The sequence below is a fragment of the Doryrhamphus excisus genome, chromosome 4 (assembly GCF_030265055.1).
Source record: "Doryrhamphus excisus isolate RoL2022-K1 chromosome 4, RoL_Dexc_1.0, whole genome shotgun sequence".
Taxonomy (NCBI): Eukaryota; Metazoa; Chordata; class Actinopteri; order Syngnathiformes; family Syngnathidae; genus Doryrhamphus; species Doryrhamphus excisus.
Window position 1 is genome coordinate 12,548,714 of NC_080469.1, and position 21,106 is coordinate 12,569,819.

General features: G+C 42.3%; 1 protein-coding gene across 10 annotated transcripts in view; it reads right to left on the bottom strand.

Moving 5' to 3' along the window:
• Positions 1-21,106, bottom strand: part of LOC131127638 (multiple C2 and transmembrane domain-containing protein 1-like) — a 100,923-nt gene that overhangs the window by 6,070 nt on the left and 73,747 nt on the right. For 5 of the 10 annotated variants that reach the window (XR_009129541.1, XR_009129537.1, XR_009129538.1 and 2 more), the window contains 3 exons: positions 17,765-17,821; positions 6,444-13,119; positions 6,156-6,200 (listed from right to left, as the gene is read on the bottom strand). Coding sequence is in view for 4 of the 10 variants with exons in the window: in XM_058069713.1 (XP_057925696.1) it covers positions 5,250-5,347; positions 6,091-6,200; positions 6,444-6,553; positions 17,765-17,821 (375 nt within the window). In the remaining 6 variants the exon portion in view is untranslated. Of the gene's footprint in view, positions 1-5,249; positions 5,348-6,090; positions 6,201-6,443; positions 14,670-17,764; positions 17,822-21,106 lie in introns of those variants that run through there. The other 5 variants (XM_058069713.1, XM_058069710.1, XM_058069712.1 and 2 more) reach the window with 4 other exon arrangements.

Here is a 21,106-nt window from a genome sequence, read left to right on the forward strand (position 1 = left end):
TCTGTGATTCTCCAGACAGACAACAAGTTGACGTCAGTGAGTTGTCTGTGTTCTGTCTCGTGGTGGACGAGCACAGCATTGTCTCTCGGCGCTGACTGGGAACAAGGCTTTTTATCTTATTTTACTGGTTGGGTGAGTTCTGTCACTATCCTCTGTATGCAAGTTGGAGATGCAAAATGTTTGTATAAAAGATGGACAAGCAATGGTACACATAATCAGCACCACCAACGGTATGTACAATGTCTGCATAATAGGTACACAAATCGTGTACAGCAGGGGTCTCAAACTCAATTTACTTGGGGGCCACTGGAGCTCGGGTCTGGGTGAGACTGGGCCACATCAGGTTTTCCAAAAAAAAACAAAAAAAAAAAACGCATTTATTAAAAACAGAAAAATATACAAACTTTTTCAGTGCTTTGGTTCCGATTTTCTACAATAAAAGCACTGATAAAACATTCCACTGTTCTCAAATATCTTAATTTTTATTTTTCTGCACAAAAAAAGATGAAAAATAAATAAACAAATCAAGAATAAATAAAATCAATCAGCAATAAATAAATATAATAATAATAATAATAATAAAACCGCAAATAATAAAAACTTCAGAAACCACATATAGTTGGTGGGTAGACAAGTTATTTTTTTCAGATTAAAATTAACAAAGCATTATTAGAGCCCTGTAGACATGACAAAACACGACTATAGTCACATTTATACTCTTTTTATTTACAACATATTGCACAACTGCAGGGTCTTGAGACACATGCTAACTCGCAAACTAGAGATCTAGTAGCGACCTAAACAGTAGCCTCCAAGTTATTTCCTTTAAACTTAAAAAAGCCAAAAACTTACCACTTCCACACGGATAGGGAGGATAACTATTAACAGTTATTTAACCTTTAACATGAACATTAATCAAACGTAATAATTTTTTCTGGGTACATGATACCATACAGCATCCATATCAAACTTGCGCGGCCCGCACTAAAACTTTCATATCAAGGCGGGGTCCTCAAACTCGCGGGCCGCATGTTTGAGACCCCTGGTGTACAGTAACAGCAATGCTCAGTAATATGCTACTTAACCTTTCATAGACTTTTTGTGAGAAGGTGTTGCAGTATTCTCCTTGGTGTACACTGAAGACAAAACTGACATTTGGACAAATACATCCTTGTTAGACACCATGAGAGTATGACGAAATAATCCAGGTGGAGAAAACAAAAAGGAGAAAGGAGGGACGTGATGGGCAGGAAGATAATAGGGAGGAACAAAGCAAGTATAGAATAGACGACCGGGTGAGACGGACAGAGGTATGTGGACACTCTAGTGACAGATAATGTTCTCACGTGGATGTGGATCCTTTTATAGTGCCGCCATCGAAAGCATACAAAAACCCACGGGGCTGAGTGTGGTTTATATGACCCCATCTGTGTGTGTATGCTGTGGTAGTTTCATTGGTGGCCCATAACTGGCATGGCAGTCCGCCAACATATACCATCACTCACATAGGTGAATTCACGCTCACATTCACACCTGTGGACAATTTAGAGTTGCCAATTAACCTAACGTCGTGTTTTTGGACAAAGTACCTGGTGTAAACCCACACAATTTATGAGATTTGCCATGACTTTCCGTCCATTCATTCATTCTACTGCTTATCCTCACGAGGGGTTGCTGGAGCCTATCCCAGCTGTCTTCAGGTGAGAGGCAGGGTACACCTTGGACTGGTCGCCAGCCAATCACAGGGCACATATAGACAAACAACCATTCACACTCACATTCATACCTATGGACAATTTGGAGTCGCCAATTAACCTAGCATGTTTTTGGAATGTGGGAGGAAACATGCAAACTCCACACAGAGATGCCCTAGGATGGAACTGAACTCCGGTATTCTAGCTGTGAGGCCTCCACGCTAACCACTCGTCCGCCATGCAGCCCTTACTTTCCGTCCAGTTTTCTGTCATTTTTCATGTGAAATCCTTACAAAACCTGAGAAGAAACTTACACTATGCTTCTCGGCAGCTAATTTCCACATATTGTTTGCTCACAAGTTTCAAATAAGACAGCACACATCCGAAACTAGGACAGTTCTTATCCAGAATCACAGACTGTTAGTGGTCCCATTATACGGCCAAACGCCTACAACAGCAACACAAAAAGTAAGGTGGCAATTTAAATCTGCACGCTGACATTCCAGTCCAAACACTAAAACTTTGCATGCACATACAAACAAAGAAAAGTTTCCATGTCAGTATAAAGAAGCGAAGGAGATCGACAAAACAAAAAGGTGAGTGGGGGGGGACAGTATCTCAATCAAACAAGCTTTTTTTCTTTGTTGAAGCGCTGCCAGCCGGGAAATGTACAAAAAAAAACAAAAAAAAAATGGGGCTCATGCGTCACAGGTTCAATTCCGCCTCACGGGTGACAGGCCTGCCTGATTCTATACCCTTGGCTCCCTGTTCGCCTCACCTAATAACACACACACACACACACACACAGTCAGACAGGCAGAGGCACACACAGGCGGCAAAATAATGCAGACAACAAGCGCTAGTTAAAGTACAAAACAGAAGAAAAAGGCAGAGGCGGCGAGGAGAAAGTGGGGCGTTAGCAAAATAAAAGCAGTCGCAATTGGGTGAAAGTCAAAAAATGTGGCGAGCACATAAGCAATTTGGGAGCGCGAGAGGGGAGATTGAAAGGAACACAGACAACAAGAGAGGCAGTGGGTAAAGACCCAGCAGTGCTCAAAGGCTGCTCCACCCTCGCTCCTCTCCGCTCCTTTTCCTCTCCCAAATGTTGACAGTACAAGTGCAAAACAGGCTTTGAAGTGTGCTCAGCTGAAGGGGCGCCGTGTACTGTGCTTCGCTTAACAGTGTTACCCAGCAAAGCATCCTGCAACCTGCCTGCGCTCCCTCTCCCACTGTCTCTCATATAGAACCTTTGACTGTGTTTTCATTATGCCGGTGTGGGCAGACAGGCAAGGTGGGTGATGGTGAGCAAAATATATACTGTACAGTATAAGGATTTTAAATGGTGTGTATGGTTCAAAAATGTGGAAGCTTTCAGCACTCTACCATCAAGAGACAAATGGTGACACAAGCTAGTGCGATCACAAAAACTTTTTACTTCCAACATATTTGCTGTGCTACACCATAACACTGAATAAAAATAATAACCGGACCTCAAAAAAGTTTATACGTCCGCACAGAAGGACAAAGCAAAGGTGAAAGAGACCCCGAGTGAATGTGAGCGACAACATCTGGCAACCCATCACCCTTTAACTATCCTGCCTTTGACCCCTTTATACACACAGAGGGTTTAATCCCTTCCATAAATGTTGTCTAAAAATATTAACCTAACTCCCTGCTGTTCATTAGCTACTAAATTAGAATTCATGCTTATTTTTGTACAGGGGCTTGATGGAGATCCTTTAAACCAATCATAAATGGCCACTTGGCATGCTAATTGCATTGGCCCTGCTTATGCAGTCCACAGCTCACATGGCTAATGGTGTCATAAAACATAATATGGCACTGACACCTCCAAAACGTCAGGTAGGGGATACTTAGCTCCATAAAGGTGCTCGGTTTGGCCTCGTTGGAAAGGACATGAAGAACTCCCTGATCATGACCGTAAAGATGGCTTATGCTCAGAACCGTATACAAATCAGACTTTTCCCAAAAGCTGTCGGTCTTAAAATGCACGCACACCTTCCTGAGTTGCTCTTTAAAACTGCTGCCCACAGAGAGACTTAGAGATTTAAGAAAGCTGTTCAGGTGGTAAAAATGTCACCCTGTCTGTTGCGGCCTCTACGCACCGCTGGAGATCTTGACTTATACAAGGGTTTGACAGAGTTATTGGGCAGCTTGTGTCAGTCATTTGTGAAAGGTTGGTTAAAACGTCGGTTAGTGCATCACAGCGAATCATAGCAGTCTCCAAGTAATAACATCAGGAGAGGATCATGTCACATAATACATGTTTCCTTCAGTGAACCACAGTTTGCCAGTATTGGTAGCACTCCTGCAGCCTCAAACTATGACGCTACCGCCACCATATTGGGTGATACTCACTTGTGTTGTCAATTATTTAGAGACTAAGTGTGTTGAGTCATTTTCAGTGGATAGTAAGTCTATACAAGCTGTACACTGACCACTCTAAAGTATAGTATTTTGCCTTGAGAAAGATATCGCTAAAATTCTGAACCTGACATTATCACTTATTAGGTCTGACATCACCCCAGCCGCATGGCCACCAGACCATAGCATCATGCCCCCTCCCTCAATCCAGCAGGCCCTCATTAGGAGCCTTGTAAAGGCCTTGTACCTGCTGGGCTTGTGCTCCTTTACATCCCTCTCCCTTTAGGCTCCAGGTGTGTCAGGTGGTTGCACTTCACCAGAGGGGACAGCTTGGGCTTATTTAATGTGATGGCTACCTGCCTCTTGCAAATCACTGCAACAGCCCCCACCACCCCGGCACTGTAAAGCTGCACAAGGGCCGAATTGGGGAAAACACAGGGGGTCTTGCAGAGGTGTGCAGAAGAGTGAGGAATATGACCTTGTAAAGATGAAAGACAGCAAGCGATCAAAGAGGAAGCGGTTTTGCACTGATGTGGCAGGAGATTGGTCATATCAGGGGCCCCAAGGTCACACGGTCTGTGTGTTTGTGCATATGTGTGTTGAATTCCGCACAGCGGGGCTTGAAGGCTACGACTGACTCCATTGGTGCTGGATAACACAGACAGTTTCACAAGCCGCTGCTTAATTGCTATTTAAACTGCACTTTGTTATGGGCAGCACAGCATGTTATGGCAAAGAGTACATTTACATAACGACCAAAAAAAGCAGCATTTATAGTTTGGAAATCCGATCTCAAAGATAATATAAAAGCAAAACCACATGGAGCTGGTCAACTGTTGGTTTAAACTACATCCCAATTACTAGTATAGCATGGAAACAACAGCTCACTTTGTGAGTGCATGGAGTCAATCCGCCTGCTTATGCTTTAGCCACTAAACTCACTTAACCTTGTTATCTTGTTAGCCTCTGCTATGTAGGTGGAAATGAAATCATACTTACAACGTTATGCAAACACACATAAGTTGTTTAAGTTGTAACAGTTTAACTATATGTTGTTACGTATATGGTACAAAAGTGATAAGCCACATAAACACCAACAACTGACCAAGAATGATGTAGTTTAGTAGCTTCAGTTCGAAATAAAAGGTGAAAAAAGATGTATGTACGCACCACTTGGACATCAGAGGGCACTCGGGACAGAAAGTCAAGGATCTCATTGTTATCAATGCTGTAAGGGTCGCGTAGTTTCTTGGTGAATTTATTCACCCCTGTATAGAGACAGAGCGGCGAGGGAAGAAAGAAATTGCAATTAGCTCTATCAATCAATATCAATAATTCTCCCTTGTAGCTGATTATTATATTACACAATTACAAACTACAATAAAAGTACAAAAACACACATTTTTTTTAAATTGACTGACATATTAAAATAGAATAACATAAGATGCGCTGAAGAGCAAGTATGATGTGTCATTGAAAAAAATGTTTTTTTATTCATTTAGAATAGTAAATAATAAAGGTAGTGGTCCTGAATCTTCAAGTGAGTGCATGTTAATTAAGGTCTCCGAGTAAGAGAAAAAAATTAACTAAGTAAAGGCTGTTAATACGTCGGCTTGACTTGTAACTTCTATTCTTCTATTATAATTCAATTACAAGGAGGAAAGCTAGAAACTAAGCCAAAACCATTCATGCAATCAACACACTGTGGCGGTGCCTAACAGGGAAAAAGGGAAAAGCCAAAAGGAGAACAAAAAGTAAAAAGTGAAATTTCTCAATAAGCTCTGGAAACCATCAACTGTAATTTTAAAGTGTTTGACCGAATCACTGTACAATTTGGTATACACCATTTGGGGGCCCAAAGATTAAGATTGGCTGAAATCTTTCAATCTTTTTTTCAGTGTCACAGGCGGGAATAAGAAGCTAACCAACAATAACTCATTTGAAAAATGTGTTACTTGTATATTAATACAAATACATGTAATACACATTGATTGCTTGTGATATAGCTTACCCCAGGCTAGCACAATGTATCTGAGAGGGATGAAGTACACAATGATGGTCGCCACGCCCAGAGCGACAATGGCAAGCCAGCTTAAGAAAGGCACAGTCCAGTTAAAAGTGCTGGGAAGAGAGAGGTAAAAGTGAAGTGAGAAAATATTGACTGAGGGCGCAGGCGTTGAGTTTAAGCAGTATATGATTCAGGAGGCTCATCTGTACTGTTGGCAGCGTTTTCTGGGGACTAAGTTCTAATCAGGCTGGCAAGGCAAAGTGGGGCAACCTGGCACTGCAGAAAAACATTGGGACGTGTGGAGCGGAGCACAAAGCACAGTGGGCCGGGCGCCGAAGAGCAGGCTTACGACTCACTTCTTTATCCTCTCGCCATAGGAGGCCACTTCATCCAGCGCATTCTGCACACTGATACACACGTCCTGAATGGCATAAAGCTTGTTCATGAAGCCCTTTCTCTCAGAGTCCTGCAAAGGCACAGATAGGGTTGTGGCAAGGGAGGAATAAAAAGGCAGGGTGCAACAGGAAGAGATGTAAGGGAGAGTCGAGCAAAGAGAGATGGAAAGGAGAGAGGCTAGGCAAAAGCATCTTAGTGGAAACAATACATGTTAAATAGCGGCAAAAGCTTGAACCGAGGAGCCAAATCGCCGGATATCCTGCTCCAAATGACTGTGCTCATTCCAGGCGGTAATAGAGATCTAAAGTCAGCAGAACAAATCAAAATGTTTTCCTCTGTACAAAAGCTCACACAGACAATTTGAATATGTTAATGGAACGGCAGAATTAAACAGAAAGCCCAATGGAAACATCAACCCCCCTCCCCACCCCATCCCTCTCTCGGTGCTGCCAAAAATCAGGCTGAGCCCAATTGTGCAACTGCCTGGCATGCTGTGATGATGTCACCAGCTGTGACATCATTATCATTGACGCCATCCTGCATTGGGCTTGTCTACTGTGGACGGCCAAAGAACTTCAGAATCTTCCTGAAACAAAAGAGTTTAACAAGTCATGCAACAGTCATTGAGGCTGCAGACTAACAAGAGTCTCGACAGACAAGGCAATAGGAGAACGATGGAACAGAAACTATGGAAGAAAGATGCATGACTATTGTTCAGTTGGAGAATAAAAAGCCAGTAAAGTAGTAAAACTCATGAAACCCCTGAACCTCAGAGGGTGCACTACAACCGTCCCATCCAGACTCAAATCAAGGCCCTAACCCCCAGAAACGCTCATGTCCTTCTTCTCTCCATCTTGGATCTGATAATGTGAAAAATGAACCATGAGACAGTTGGCGAGTCCACTTAGCCTCTATAGCAAAACCACCCAAGACAAATAGATATCATTAGTCACCAAGCCAAGGGGTTATTTTTCTTTGCAAATACTTTACGAGTCTCTCTTTATTTCTTCCTGCCTTTATCGTCATCTGGTGAATCAGTTCCTCTGATTCCATCTGCTTTTCATTGCTCACTCAAACAAATCTCAGAGCGTCCAGTCTATTGTGATTGCCTGTGCTAGGCCCATCCGAGCCAGGCATGAGCTGGATCAGGCCTTCTTTACCTTCGAGGGTCACAAGGGAGTGTGTGTGGGGGCCTGGGGAGAGGTGTGAGAGAGCGGGCGGGGGTGGATCGGATAAGTCAGAGGTCGCTGAAGAATAAACCACTGCCACATGCCCCTTGGACTGCGGTCTGACTCCTATTTCCTGTCTTCAAACAGGACTTGGGGAGGCAGGAGGTAGTAATAACAGAGAGCCAGGGAGAACCTTGTTTTCCCAGCTTCCCCACTCACTGCGCACATATGGAGCCAGGCAACCTGTTCCTATCATGGAACCCGATACACACACTCACTCACACACCCCGCAGCTATTAGATAAGGTTGATATGCACACCTGGTCTTGCTGGGTAACTCTGTAAACATGATTACGTATTCCAAAACACAGAGACAGTGAGGACCTCCTCGTTGACTGGTTGTGTGTGGACTGTAAAATCCAAAAGGATAAATATAGTCCAGGCCCAAGTCTGAAGCTCTCAAACAGAAGTGATTACTTTTTGTGTAGTTCCCATCCATCTTCTGAGCTTGAAACATGGAGCTTGGGGGAGGGCAGAGACTTTATATGGCTTACAGCTACCCCCATGTAAGGAAGTCTGTCACTCTGTGACATCACAAAAGTACAGTTTTACCACGCCTTTTAAAACCAAGCGTTTTGAGTCATCCTTAATGTCAATGCGCAAACCTCGTTATCTGAAACATTAGCATCGTTAAACACGAGAATACAACATTCTGACTACATTTATAGGTCAGACAAGAGAAAAAAGCATAATAGGTTCATCATAGGACATCATAGCTGGTAAGAATGGTTCTGATAAACAACATTTTTCAATTGTTTGTTTGTCAACCATAATCGTTGTTGGCTGAGGAAAGGCAGTTATTCTAACTCCATAACACTATTTCCACATGTGTTCAAAGCAAACTCAAAATAAGTCTTTGAATGAATAAAATTGAAGAAAAATGTAATAAACTCATATAAATTGAATAAAGCTGTGTGGATTTTAATATTTGAATTGGATTCAAATAAAACTGTGACCTGTGTTCTGCGCACCAAAAAATCTCTGTAGTGACAGACAGATGACTTTGTCTCTAAAGTATCCATCGGTGGAACACAATGAAATAAACTCTGCTTGCAACAAAGCACTTGTGAACAATATCACATTCTGACAGATAGAGTAATAAGCCTGCCTAATGAGCAGTACCATCGTGCATTTTAATAGTCTTCAGCTGCACGTGTGTTCAATGTGTTGTGGCAATACGTTATAGTAACTGCCAGTTAGGTCTGGGAGCAACAGATTTGTGACTACAGTCAAATAAAATAACATCCATTCAAGTTACTTTGTGTAGTGTAAGTAAAATGGGCCGAAGTCTACAGTATGTAATGTATGACATTCTTTTTGTTCATGTCTTACGTGCTGGCACAAACAGTATATTACAGTACAGTAATGTACTGGTGTAACTAGTAAATTCTAAGGATTGTTTTACTTCAGTCTACCAGAATAGATTCATCTGGGAAATTCAGAATGACACCACAGTCCTTAAAGGGGACCTATTCGTCTCATTTTCAGGCCCTTTGTATTCATTTGTGGACTCCTCTAGAGCAGCTCCACACAATAACCTGCACAGAAAGCTTTCTAGATCTTCCAGAATCTGCACCTATTCCAGCTGTATTTGTTATTATTGATTATTATCGTACCTTTGGTACGCAACTGCTCTGAGAATGTGGCTACATGAGAAAGGCAGAAAAACACTCCACCGTGACTTCCTGTGTGCATCAGAAACTCCTTGACATCAATTAACTCTCATCAGGTAAGGAAATGAAAATATATCTCGAGCCATCGTTGGGAGAGAGTTGCATTTGTGTCCAAGGTTTGCATCATTGTTTGAAAGTGTGAAATGAATTCTAAGCCATTATTTTACTGCCGAGCCACTCTGTGTAAAAGTGTGTGGAGCAGGTTTACTGCGAGAGTCCTCTCATCAAGGAGGACAGAGAAGGCAGCAGTGCTTGTTAAAGTGAAGTGGATGCAGGAAGGCATACGATAGGTAGAAACAGCTAAGTCAAGCTAACCACGTTGCACCAGTGGTGACTTGTGGTAAACTCACTGAAATGCTTGATGAAATATTTACCAAAGAAAATATGCATTGTGCGAGGCCTTTCTTCCTAAAACGATATCATCACCATGCATAAGAGTAAAGTGGGCAGTTAACTTTGCAAAGACACTCTTTGTCATTCACTGACCTAAAGCCTAGAGCCTGAGAACACAGAGGACAAAGTCATACGACAGACCTGAATATCTGCCCTATATCTACAAGGTGGAAACCCCATGCCTTACACCGTAATATACCTGACAGTAAAATGATATAACACATCAGACTGTATAATTAGTCCAAAACACAACCTAATGGTGTTTAGCAGTGAGTCAAAACATGCAGAAAGAATGTGTAATCTATGATAATAGATGACAATAATACAAGTAATTTACATTGCTCCACTTTTTCAACAGGTGTCACATAAACAAGAATACTGGTGCGTCTGAATACTGATCATCCCAAATGGCCTACTAACCTAAAATTCCTCTGTTAGGAAATTCCATATCGAGACAAAAGCCATGCAACCGGCCTCAAGATATGCCACCATGCAAGCTGGCGCCTGACCAACCTTGCATGAATGAAGCAGATGTACTGTTTTTTTCCCAGTCATTAATCCTATACTGCAAACGGACATGGACAGATTTTGGTGAAGATAACTCTGTTTACATCTCCTTTGTTTTACACACATGCATGTTTAATGTTTGGTGTAAAGCGTGCAAAAGAGTGTGGCCAATGATGATGTTTACTGCCCTCTGGGCCACCTTCTCACCTCCACCACTTCAACTACTCCATCACCTTCAAGGTCAGCGCACCAACACAACACAATGACAAACACCCAACGACCTCTGTGCATGTTCCTCGTTCTCACCTCCTGTGGACTTGAACCCATGACATGCACCCACTTTGCCCGATTCTCCCCCACCTCACCTCACCTCTGCTCCCCTGCAGCTACTGCACTCTCCTTTCCCTGTCCTTCCTCTGAACGCAGCCTGACTAAGAGTGATGAATGGGAGCACATTACTCTTGTCCTCTGATGGCCTGGTTTTGTTGTTCCACACCATCTTTCCTTGTCCGTCCATATCTGCGAATCCATCTTAGGGGCTCTGCTAGGGCTTAATCCATCCATCCATTTTCTATACCGCTTATCCTCATTAGGATCGCGGGGTATGCTGGCGCCTATCCCAGCTGATTTCAGGCGAGAGGCGGTGTACACCCCGGACTGGTCGCCAGCCAATCACAGGGCACATATAGACAACAAAAGAAACAACCATTCACACTCACATTCATACCTATGGACAATTTGGAGTCGCCAATTAACCTAGCATGTTTTTGGACTGTGGGAGGAAACCGGAGTACCCCGCACACAGGGACAACATGCAAACTCCACACAGATGCCAAGCGGAGAATTGAACCCAGGTCTTCCTGACTGTGTGGCCAACATGCGAACCACTCACCACCATATGAAATATTTTTGTCGCCTGAAACAAATATAGGAAACAAATATATTAAGCAAAACTTAAAATTGGTAAATAAAAAAAATAAAACAATAAAATGTAGGTTAAGGTTTGTAACTCAAATGTAGTGCTAAATATTGAAAATTCTCAAATAAATTTTAGAATCGTTTTTTGTCAAGGCATGTTCCAATATGGTTAATTTCCATGTGCCTCTCATGATATGTTAACTTGAAAATTTGGTTTTGGTTGGGGATATAAACAGTGTCTCTTAAGAGTGCATTGGAATGAAGTGAAGGGATCACACCTTCAAAATAAGTAAATAAATAAAATATGCATCTTGTGTGCTCATTACAGATTTATGACTCTTGTTAAAAGAAAAGGTGGCGGCTGCCTGCTAACACGTCTGACTTTCAAATTCAGACGACACTGCTGTCAAGTGATGTGCTCCACATTCTGTCCAATGAGAGTGAAAGAGGGGAGAATGAGCGCGTGCCATCCTCAGCATCCTATTCGGTGATGGTACTCTCCAGAAAGTTACTTTGGGTGCATAAGAGCACACAGGAACTCCCCACCTACAATGCAGCGAGTTCCAATTCTATAGCGCTTTGATGCATAGTTCATCAGTCAAAAAGTTCAGTTGGTTCAGCCGCCACTTGTATGCGATTCAGAACAATAACAGCCGGGAAGTACACATATCTGCATTAGACATAATGAGCAAGGGATTTGCTTTGCCATGTGGAATATTTTTGCTGTTTCTCTAGTTTTAAAACTTAAAAAAAAAAATCATTTACAGGCATCCAATCACGCAAACGCCTAACATTAAGGGTAGTGTGAGAAAGTTTAGTTTATGGGTGTTTGAAATGTTACCTATGCCAATTTTTTAGTGCATCGCAGTGGAGGCAATGTGCATTTTTACAATTCTGGTAGAAAACTTGGCATGTGAATGTAAATTGTACTGGATCAGAGATGACACAGACAAGTTTTAGTTGGTGTGGTTGATTTGCAAAACTGTGAAAACCATGACAAATGAACGCATCGGTAAAAGCTAGGAATGTCCGTATGGCGTACACTGTGATTCCCCCCACCTTGTTGGACGCACGACAACATAGTGTATCCAAAATGAATGCCCCTTGCCCGGTCACGGTGGACGGCTTCTCTCGGCCAACACTGTGGTTCTCCCCACCTTTATAGACGTACGTATTCGACATGGATGCCCCACTGTGAGCCGCTTCTAATGCTGTACACTCTGATTCTGCCATAGGAAGCCAGTACATCCATCTTGCAACAAGTGATACCACAGCCTTACATGAAGCACACCTAGCGCAAGTTGGACAATATTGGCATATTAGTCACCGGCAAAATTACTCCAAAAAGTCCAAAAAGTACACAGAAGAAGCGTTTGGTGTGTTAGTTACCCTGCTACAAATTACAACTGTTAGCTCAACTCACTCCCAAAGTCACCCTTTAACACCTCAGAACCGACAGTCTGAGTCTCACAGGCAGAACATAGTAAACGCACTGTCACACTTCAGTCTACAGTTGTCACCTTGCAGTGCTACAGAGAAGTAATCTAACAAAGAGGAGCAGACTACCATGCTGGAGCCCCCATTAGTGCCCCCCATCAACCTAAAGAGCAGGCAAGAGTGAAGCCCTAAGGTGGGACTGGGGTAAGTGCAGAACGTGCAAGTTAGCAGGTTCTCAACTGAGAAGCGGATAGGGGACAAGGTATGTAGATCCCAACAAGACAAGGGGACAGGCTTAAAGGAGGTGACGTCAACCCAAGAATACAGGGACGACACACACCATCGGGAGTAAGTAGCGGAACCACACGCATGCCCACTTACCACCATTGCTCGTATCCACTCAAAGTGCCAGGAAGCCAACATATCCTCAAGGATATGGTTTTTATCACGGATGTCCTCCCCAGGCTCTGGTTTAGGGTCCTTGTGGATAGATTACAGTCAGATTTGCTTTACTATTCAAATACATGAGGTTGTAACTTTAGTTGAGTTCTGGCCATAGTTTTAATAGCAGCAGCTTGATGACTTATATCCTTGACTTATACTACACATTTCACTTTTATATTAAAAAGAAATAAATAATCTGATAAATCAAATGCCACAAACATCAAACTACAGTGAAAATGGTGACCATGAGTGTGGTAAACTGAATGTATAATAGGGTACAAATGTTTTTTTCCCCCACAATAACAAAAAAGCCAGAATGGAAGTAAAAGCACAAAGGGAATAGATAAAGATAGCATGAAAATGAGAGGAATAAGACAAAGCTGTGAATGTGTCTGGAGGGGAAATGTGTGACAAAGGGGAAACACAAACAAACAATCCTGTATAGTTTGCATAGAAAGACAATACTCCACACTTCCACTCCTACTAGCCAAAGATGATTAAAATGCAGTTTTAATGCAGTGTCTATGTAGAAAAAAAAAGATGGGAATGGGGGGGGGGAATTAAGCAGAACAGTCAATAGCATCTTTTACAACACAACGCTTTTCATACTTCACAAGCAGCAAGAAGAAAAGAATGCAGACTTTCAAGCTTCCTCTTTTTCTCTCCATCTCCCATTATGCCAGCAGAGCACCAGAGGACAACACCTGTGCACTATGAGCTCAATAGCCTCCCCCAGAAGATTCCAGTCACATGTTTTCTTTCCAAAAGGTTGATATAAGTCCCAGTGCTCTCTTTAGTGCATTTACATTATGCCATGTTGCTATCTGAACGATCGCAGGGTGACTTTACTGGAACCAAGAGAGGAGCTTTGTGACCTGGTGCAGGAACTCTTTAGGCTACATGGAGATAACGCATCTTCCCAACTTATTGTACGTGTACATGTATGTGTGTATATGTTGTAGTAACGGGCACCAGCTCACCTGCGGGCCTGGTACAATAGAACATGAATGAAATGTGTATTACAATGATCAATATTGATAAATAATGTACATTGTACTGTCGCAATCATTCCTGGACATCATGGGGGAGGGAAGGAAAATTGTGGGTTTCATGCAGCAAATGTGTGCGTGTGATACGGCGAGATAGACACGGAGAGAGACACAGGGGGAGCGGTGAGCAGTAAGCCCGTGAGCAGGACATGATTGCAGTGTGTATCTTATCTGTGTCAGGTCCTCCTGAGGCTAGTGGAGCCTAGCTGAGCAGAGCACAAGCGCTTCAGTGACCAGTCAACCGTGTGAGGGTAATCTCCTCTCTCCCCCCTCTCTTTCACTCACTTTACCCCCCATCTGGGAGACAACTGTTTCACTGCACACACACTCACAAAAACACATACACATGTCTTGTGCACATTAACACAAACACTCCAGCCTCTGCTGAACCTGCAGGTGACAGAGCCCTACAAACACCATTGCAATCTGAAGCCCATCAAATGTAATGTAGTAATGTAAGTTTCTGCGATGCAACGCAGGCACAGTCAAAGGCACCTGCCGGCGTCACCCAAGAGGCAGAGGAGGAAGAACTTGCAGCTGTAGGGCGCCATTACAGAAGGAGGAAGGAAGGAATAAATACGACGATAGAAGCAATATGTTTTAGTAAGGATACAAAAACGCTACAGTACAGCAGAACGGCCCCAAGAAGATTACGCGGCACGGTCAGAGGAGTGAAACACGGGTGAGTCACTTAATAATTTCTTGTGTCCAACCTTGTAGTTAATCGTTAACGTTCTTGAGTGTTTAAACAAGAGATAAATGTGAGAACATATTAATGCCTGTCTAAAAAAAGCGTAGAAACTGGTCACTTATTGTGGGCTATTATGGGAACATATCCCCAGCAATAAATGAGGGAAAACTGTAAATCACGTTTCAACAACCATTTTCAAAATATCTTCTCAAGGGAGAATACTACAGAAATACTATATATATATATATATATATATATAAAACATATCATAGTGTACAGCTTGTAAAGCACACACATTGTAAATAGCTAAATAGTTGGCAACACAGTGAGTACAGCTCACGGTGAAGTGTCAATGATGTAATCTAACACACTCATAACGAGCTTGTCAACTCATTGGATATTGCAGGAGATCATAATTCAATATAATCTGACTCACAGCGTCATCGCATAGCAAGTTAACACTCCAAAGGTAGCTAAGAAATATAGAAGCCAAGTACCAATGTGAGTTTAAAATAATATATTTTAACCTCTCCCATAATGCATTTTGTCCCGGCAAAGCATTTCATTCAAAACATTTCAAAGATGGTGACACTCGTGCACGACCCAGACCAAGATGCTGCTAACACCAAGTTCGACTGTAGGTATGATTTCTCTTACTGCAGGCTATTTTGAGAAACTATGCCCCGCGATAAATGAAGGAACACTGCACACCTGAAGAAATGGTTGTTGATATAAATAATTTAAGAGAATAACAAAATTCATGCTGTGCGTATGCAGAGTTGACTCTAAGGAATAATTAACTTGGAATAAATAGAGTCACTTCAGATAAAGTGACTCTTAACAGTGCTCACTCAAAGGACAAACAATTCAAATGTTTCTCCTGCAATATCAGTCAAAACATATGTGGTGATCCATGGCAAAAAAAAAAAAAAAGAGTTGCAAGGGGTCTTCTGTGCAATGAAAAACAGGTGCTTCATTTTTTGGCCATGTAATACCCCATTTAGCCTCTGGAGCAAAGGTTATCCAACTAATAGCTGCCTTGTGGTGCAATGGAACCAGCCGTGCACAAGGCTGGAGTAAACATCTGGAATGAATTGTGCATACTTGCAACATGTGCCTCAAGTTCAATTAAAATGAGACCTTGGCACATTTATCAATCTTTTTTTTTTACACTCTCGCTATTCCCCACTCAGTCCCCCATCAGCTGCACCATAAAAAGAGGCCTCTTTTTCTACGTGAGTCAAACATTCTGAAGCTGTAGCTAAAAAAAAAAAATCATATTCAATGTAAAAGACAAATTTGTCAAGTCTTGAAATTCTATTTGTTCGCCACTTAACCAGGTGAGAGAGTCACAGTAAAGGAGAGCGAGACTATTTGTCAGGATGAAAGCAAAAACATGCAGGGAAGGGGGACAATCGATGGACGGTTTAGACAGCGAGAGAGTGGAAGAAAAAGAAAAATACCCCCTCTTTAAACTTCCCTACAGCTCAAATGAAATGTTAACAGTTGAAGGGAGCAATAGATCAAAATGTATGAAGCCTGAGTTGATAAATTGTAGCTTTTGTGGTTGCTCTGCTATCCGGCATCCCAGCCCCCTGTGAGCACAGAGAGCACGGCCTGTAGAATAATCAGTTTGGCACCAAATGTGAGGGAGGCCGCACAAGCTGCTGCTGCTACTGGACCTCATTTCAATATGAAAGATTCCAATGTATTTCATATCATCTGTAGCTTTTCATATGCTTGTATTTGTCATTTTTTACTTGAGAGGAGCTTGGAAATGCACTGATGGTACAGAGTCATAAAGACGACTTTACGAGTTTTGTCGTGGTCATTTCTTCAATCAGCCCCCCTCCACCCACTGCCTTTTTTAGCCTTGGATCTTCACAAGCATGGAATTTTGCTGGGAGAGGACGTAATGCTCACAGATCCTCCTCAGTCAATTGGCATCTTGGCTGACTGATTGCTTGACTTATTGCTGGGATGAATATTTGACCATCTGTGCTGTGTTTTTTTAACCCTTTTGCTGCCAACTTGAACTTACGACCCTTCAAATACAAGGATGTTTCGGGCAGGCGTTGGGATTTTCAAAGTAAATTTAGCATACAGAATGTCCTCAGGGCAAAATCATTTCCAGATATCAAATTGCTTGGTCAAAGGGCTTTACAATTACCATTGCAAACCTCCAGAGTTTTCTTCCCCCAAAAAGATTACCAAATCGGACCATGCAAATTACCACATCTTAGCCTACTAACCTTTCTATCGCTGCAGTGCAGCTTTAAGGCATCAACTAACAGCTAGTGCAATTTCACTTCACAGCCTTTTTTTCCCCCACAAACTTGAAACATTAACTTTATATATTTCAATCAGGCGTCCCTATTTTATCAAGTTGAAATGTGTCTCCACACCAGAATCCGATGGATGGAAAACCAGCTGCTTTACCATTTCAATTTCCAATTACTAAGTACAGTAACATATTCAGTGGCATTTGTTTCAGTAGCTGTTCCTGCAGTGTAAACGAGCAGAGGCAGTAAAGCAGCCACCTGTTGTTACCTGATAGTGTCTGGACAAGCCCAGATGCTGTTTTATTGCGACATAAAGGGGCAGTGAATGGGCCTAAATAGCCAACTAAGCTCTTTATATGGGTACATGTTCTCAGGAAACAGCACCGAAGCATGACGGCAGTAATGTAATTCTGCCAACATGTTAAATTCAGGGGAGAAAAAGGTATACTGGACCATAGCAAAGTACAGCACAAAAGAAGAAAAGGTGAGAAATCTGCCAAAAAGGTTGTGTGTGTGTGTGTGTGTGTGTGTGTGTGTGTGTGTGTGTTGCGCCTGAAGCAACGAATAAGAACTTCTGTTTGGGGTTCCTGTCAATGACACAACAAAGATGTGCGTGTGTGTTTGTGTGTGTCAGTGCGTCCCTGACACAAGATAATTACCTTGTCATCTTTGTCAAAATCTTCATCCTCATCTTCTAGCAGGTCCTCCATTGCTTGCTGGTAGAAAAAGAAAAAAAAAGAATAAAATACTGCAACTGCAGGGTCGATAAACATTAGATAACACAGAATTGTCGTCGGTAGAGCGGTTTATAAGGCAAATTAATGATGATTGGTGATGATTTTGTCTGGCAACAGTCTTTTAATGAATGCAGGGAGCAAGTGGATACAGCCCAACTGAACCAATTGTTTGTGTGTGTGTTGTTACAAGCTTCAAAATGTCTTGAATTACAATTTAATTTTAGAAACATTCTATTGTTCTAAGATGTTGACACTTGTGGCAATGTAAGCAAAAGTCTCTGGTGCAGGATTTCAATGTGCCGAGGATTAACATCTATTCATTCGCTCAAATCACAATGCACAAAGCCATTCAACCAACATTCAGCAGGAAGAAACTGCAGGGCTCTTTTTTTTTACCTCTGCACTCTTTGCATCTATCACCAACTTCCACATTTTGAGTCACTCATCAAATACAATGCATATAAATATAAGGTTGACCAATACTCTTCTGCACTTAACCGGGTCATTGATTAAAGAAAATGGCTTCCACAATGTTCCGTTGTAACAGTCGTATGTGTATGTATGCTCCTTGGCAAACAAACTGCATTAAAACTCACAATATGAACAATATCTACATTACACAACATCTTTGGTGACTGAACATTTCTCTCAGCGCCTCATTTATTCACTGCCCCTGTCAATCATCTGTCCATCATGCATCAAAAGTACCAGGTTGTGTAATTGCTACCAATTTAGTCAACAAACAAGCATATGAGCTGCCACCCCCTCTGCTTTAATTGTCACACCGCGTTGAGCGCCTGAAACCCCATCAAAGCTTTTGACTGGCCTCACCGCCCCCACACAAGCCCTCAAACAGTGTCAAGAGAGACGTACACATACACTCAGCTTGGAGAAATCCAAAAATCATGACTTAAAGGGACAATAGCTTTTGTCCTTTTTGTTTTTCATTGAAATAAGTGCGAAAACTATGTGGCAGCTGACATAAGCCTCTTATGTAAATGCAGCTTCCCACACAAACAAAGAGGAGTTCAGAACAGCATCGGGTAGAGTCAATAGTGCGCCGTGTACCGGCGTATGTGCGTGTATGTGCTCTATCAATAACTCCCAGTTAGCGGGGCAAAGTGAGGCGCTGGTATGAATGGCACTCCTTATTGAAACTGTATAGTAACGGATAATACCCACTTCACAGAGATGCTGTCACCTCTTCGACAAATGATACAGAGTCGATTCACCACTATGTTATATAAACACCAGAGCGGGAAGTCTTGCTCTCAGCTGAGGCAAGAAATTGTCGAAGAGATATTGTAATATGAAAGCCTTCTGGCTCCTCAAACAAATGAGCTATAACTGTTTATAAAGTCATCACGGTTCCACCCAAATCCTTTCATCCGTGCCAAAATACAAACATAATGGATTCCTCCACACAGAGGCTTTAGTGGGGCACGCCTGGCACACACGCCAAACTTTGAACAAAAAGAATGAGCGTGAGCGAGCTGGAGAAGCATGACCTAGAGAGACAGACAGAATGATAGAGTCGTTTTTCTCCTTCTGCTTCTCCGCTCTGCTTGCTTCTCCACCGCCTCTGGTTACAGAGAGACGTCATGTTTCCTGCGATGAGACACAGTGTAAAATTAATAAATAAAAAGGCACGAAACATGTCATCTGCCCTGAAGATTGCCACGGCTAAACGCACACGTTGAAGCTACTGTCTCACTAAGGGGGAACATAAATTACCTCTGTAGCGCCCATGAATTCCAAATATCTGCCTTTCTCTGTATTTGCCTCACTCCTTCACTCTTTCTGAGACCTGTTTGCTATACAGTATGATACGATTTGCCTGCTTATCCCCACCACCATTATCATGTTGTTTGAATTACTATCATTACAGCACGGTAGCATCAAAGCTTGAAGCGTCAACGGGATCATAGAGCGCTAACATTGCCTGCAGAGCTGCTCCGGTGAATTCAATATAGACAGAGGTGGAGATTAACAAATTCAACCCTATTCAAATAATAAAGGGATGATGCAGGGTGCGCATAGCGATTACACTGTGCCCCATAAATTCATACAAAGATGGTGATAATATAGAGAATACACGAAGAATATACGCACACATGATGACATTGACAGCTGTGAAAGTATATAGTGTAGGAATACATTTGTTTTGCCTTAGTGGCTCAGACTAAAAACAATGATTTGCAAGAATTGCATTTTGTGAAACATTGTCTCCCATCTCTGTAGACGATCTATCTCCACTATGTTGTCCTGCAGACTTACACTGCATTGAAAATTACATTTTGAACTGTTGGATCTTAAATAGGTTCTTCTTTAAAAAGAAGAGTAAAATAGGCTGCCCATAAGCTGATCAAGTCTAAATCTTTGAAAAATGTGTCATTTGTCAGGTATTCATATTGATATGTTCTCTTGGTGGCAAAGGCAAAAAAGCTTTCTCTCTTTGAATGCAATTGTTGAACTGATGTTGAATTGATTGTTGAACTGCATAAGAAAAGCCTCTCGTAGTTTGCCATTGCTGCTGAGGTTGGACGCATGTTAAACCTCTTCAAAGAACCTGAGGGTTGTAGGGAAAAGAAAGTCAAGTGGTAGACCCCCCAAAACTTGATCTGATTGGCTGTCCGTCAACACTTAGGACCAGCCCCGGCCCTAATGAAGGTTGGTCATGGTGCCAAATGCAGTCCAATCACCATCACACCACATCTGCGAGAGAAGGGTCATAATGATTTGGAGTGCTTCAGGTTGTGCAGGGGCGTCAAATGGCAGATGGTTGGAATTCCATCAGACTGAACTCCCTCATCTCTTTGGACTACCCTGTGTGTTCCTCTGATCTAAATTCAATTGAGAACATTTGGCCATGGATGACAAGGGGAGTTTACAAAATGGACATCAGTTCCAGACAGTGGATGATCCCTGGGAAGCCATCTTCACCACCTCGAGCAACATTCCCACTAGCCTCCTGGAAACACTGGCATCAAGCATGCCCAAACCAATTTTGAGGTGAATACCAAGAATCCTACTCAGCTACTCATTACTGAGGCCTTTTATGAAAATTGTATATCTATTTTAAGGGAGTTTTTGAGGTTTTTGAGCTATTGCCTTAAACTTTTGATCAACAGCCTCAGCAAATCGCCACAGCAAATCAATCTCGTCCATCCAACCTCCAGTCTTCTGCATCTGTCTCTCTCACACCAACTACCCTCATGTCCTCCTTCACTACATCCATAAACCTCCTCTTTGGTCTTCCTCTAC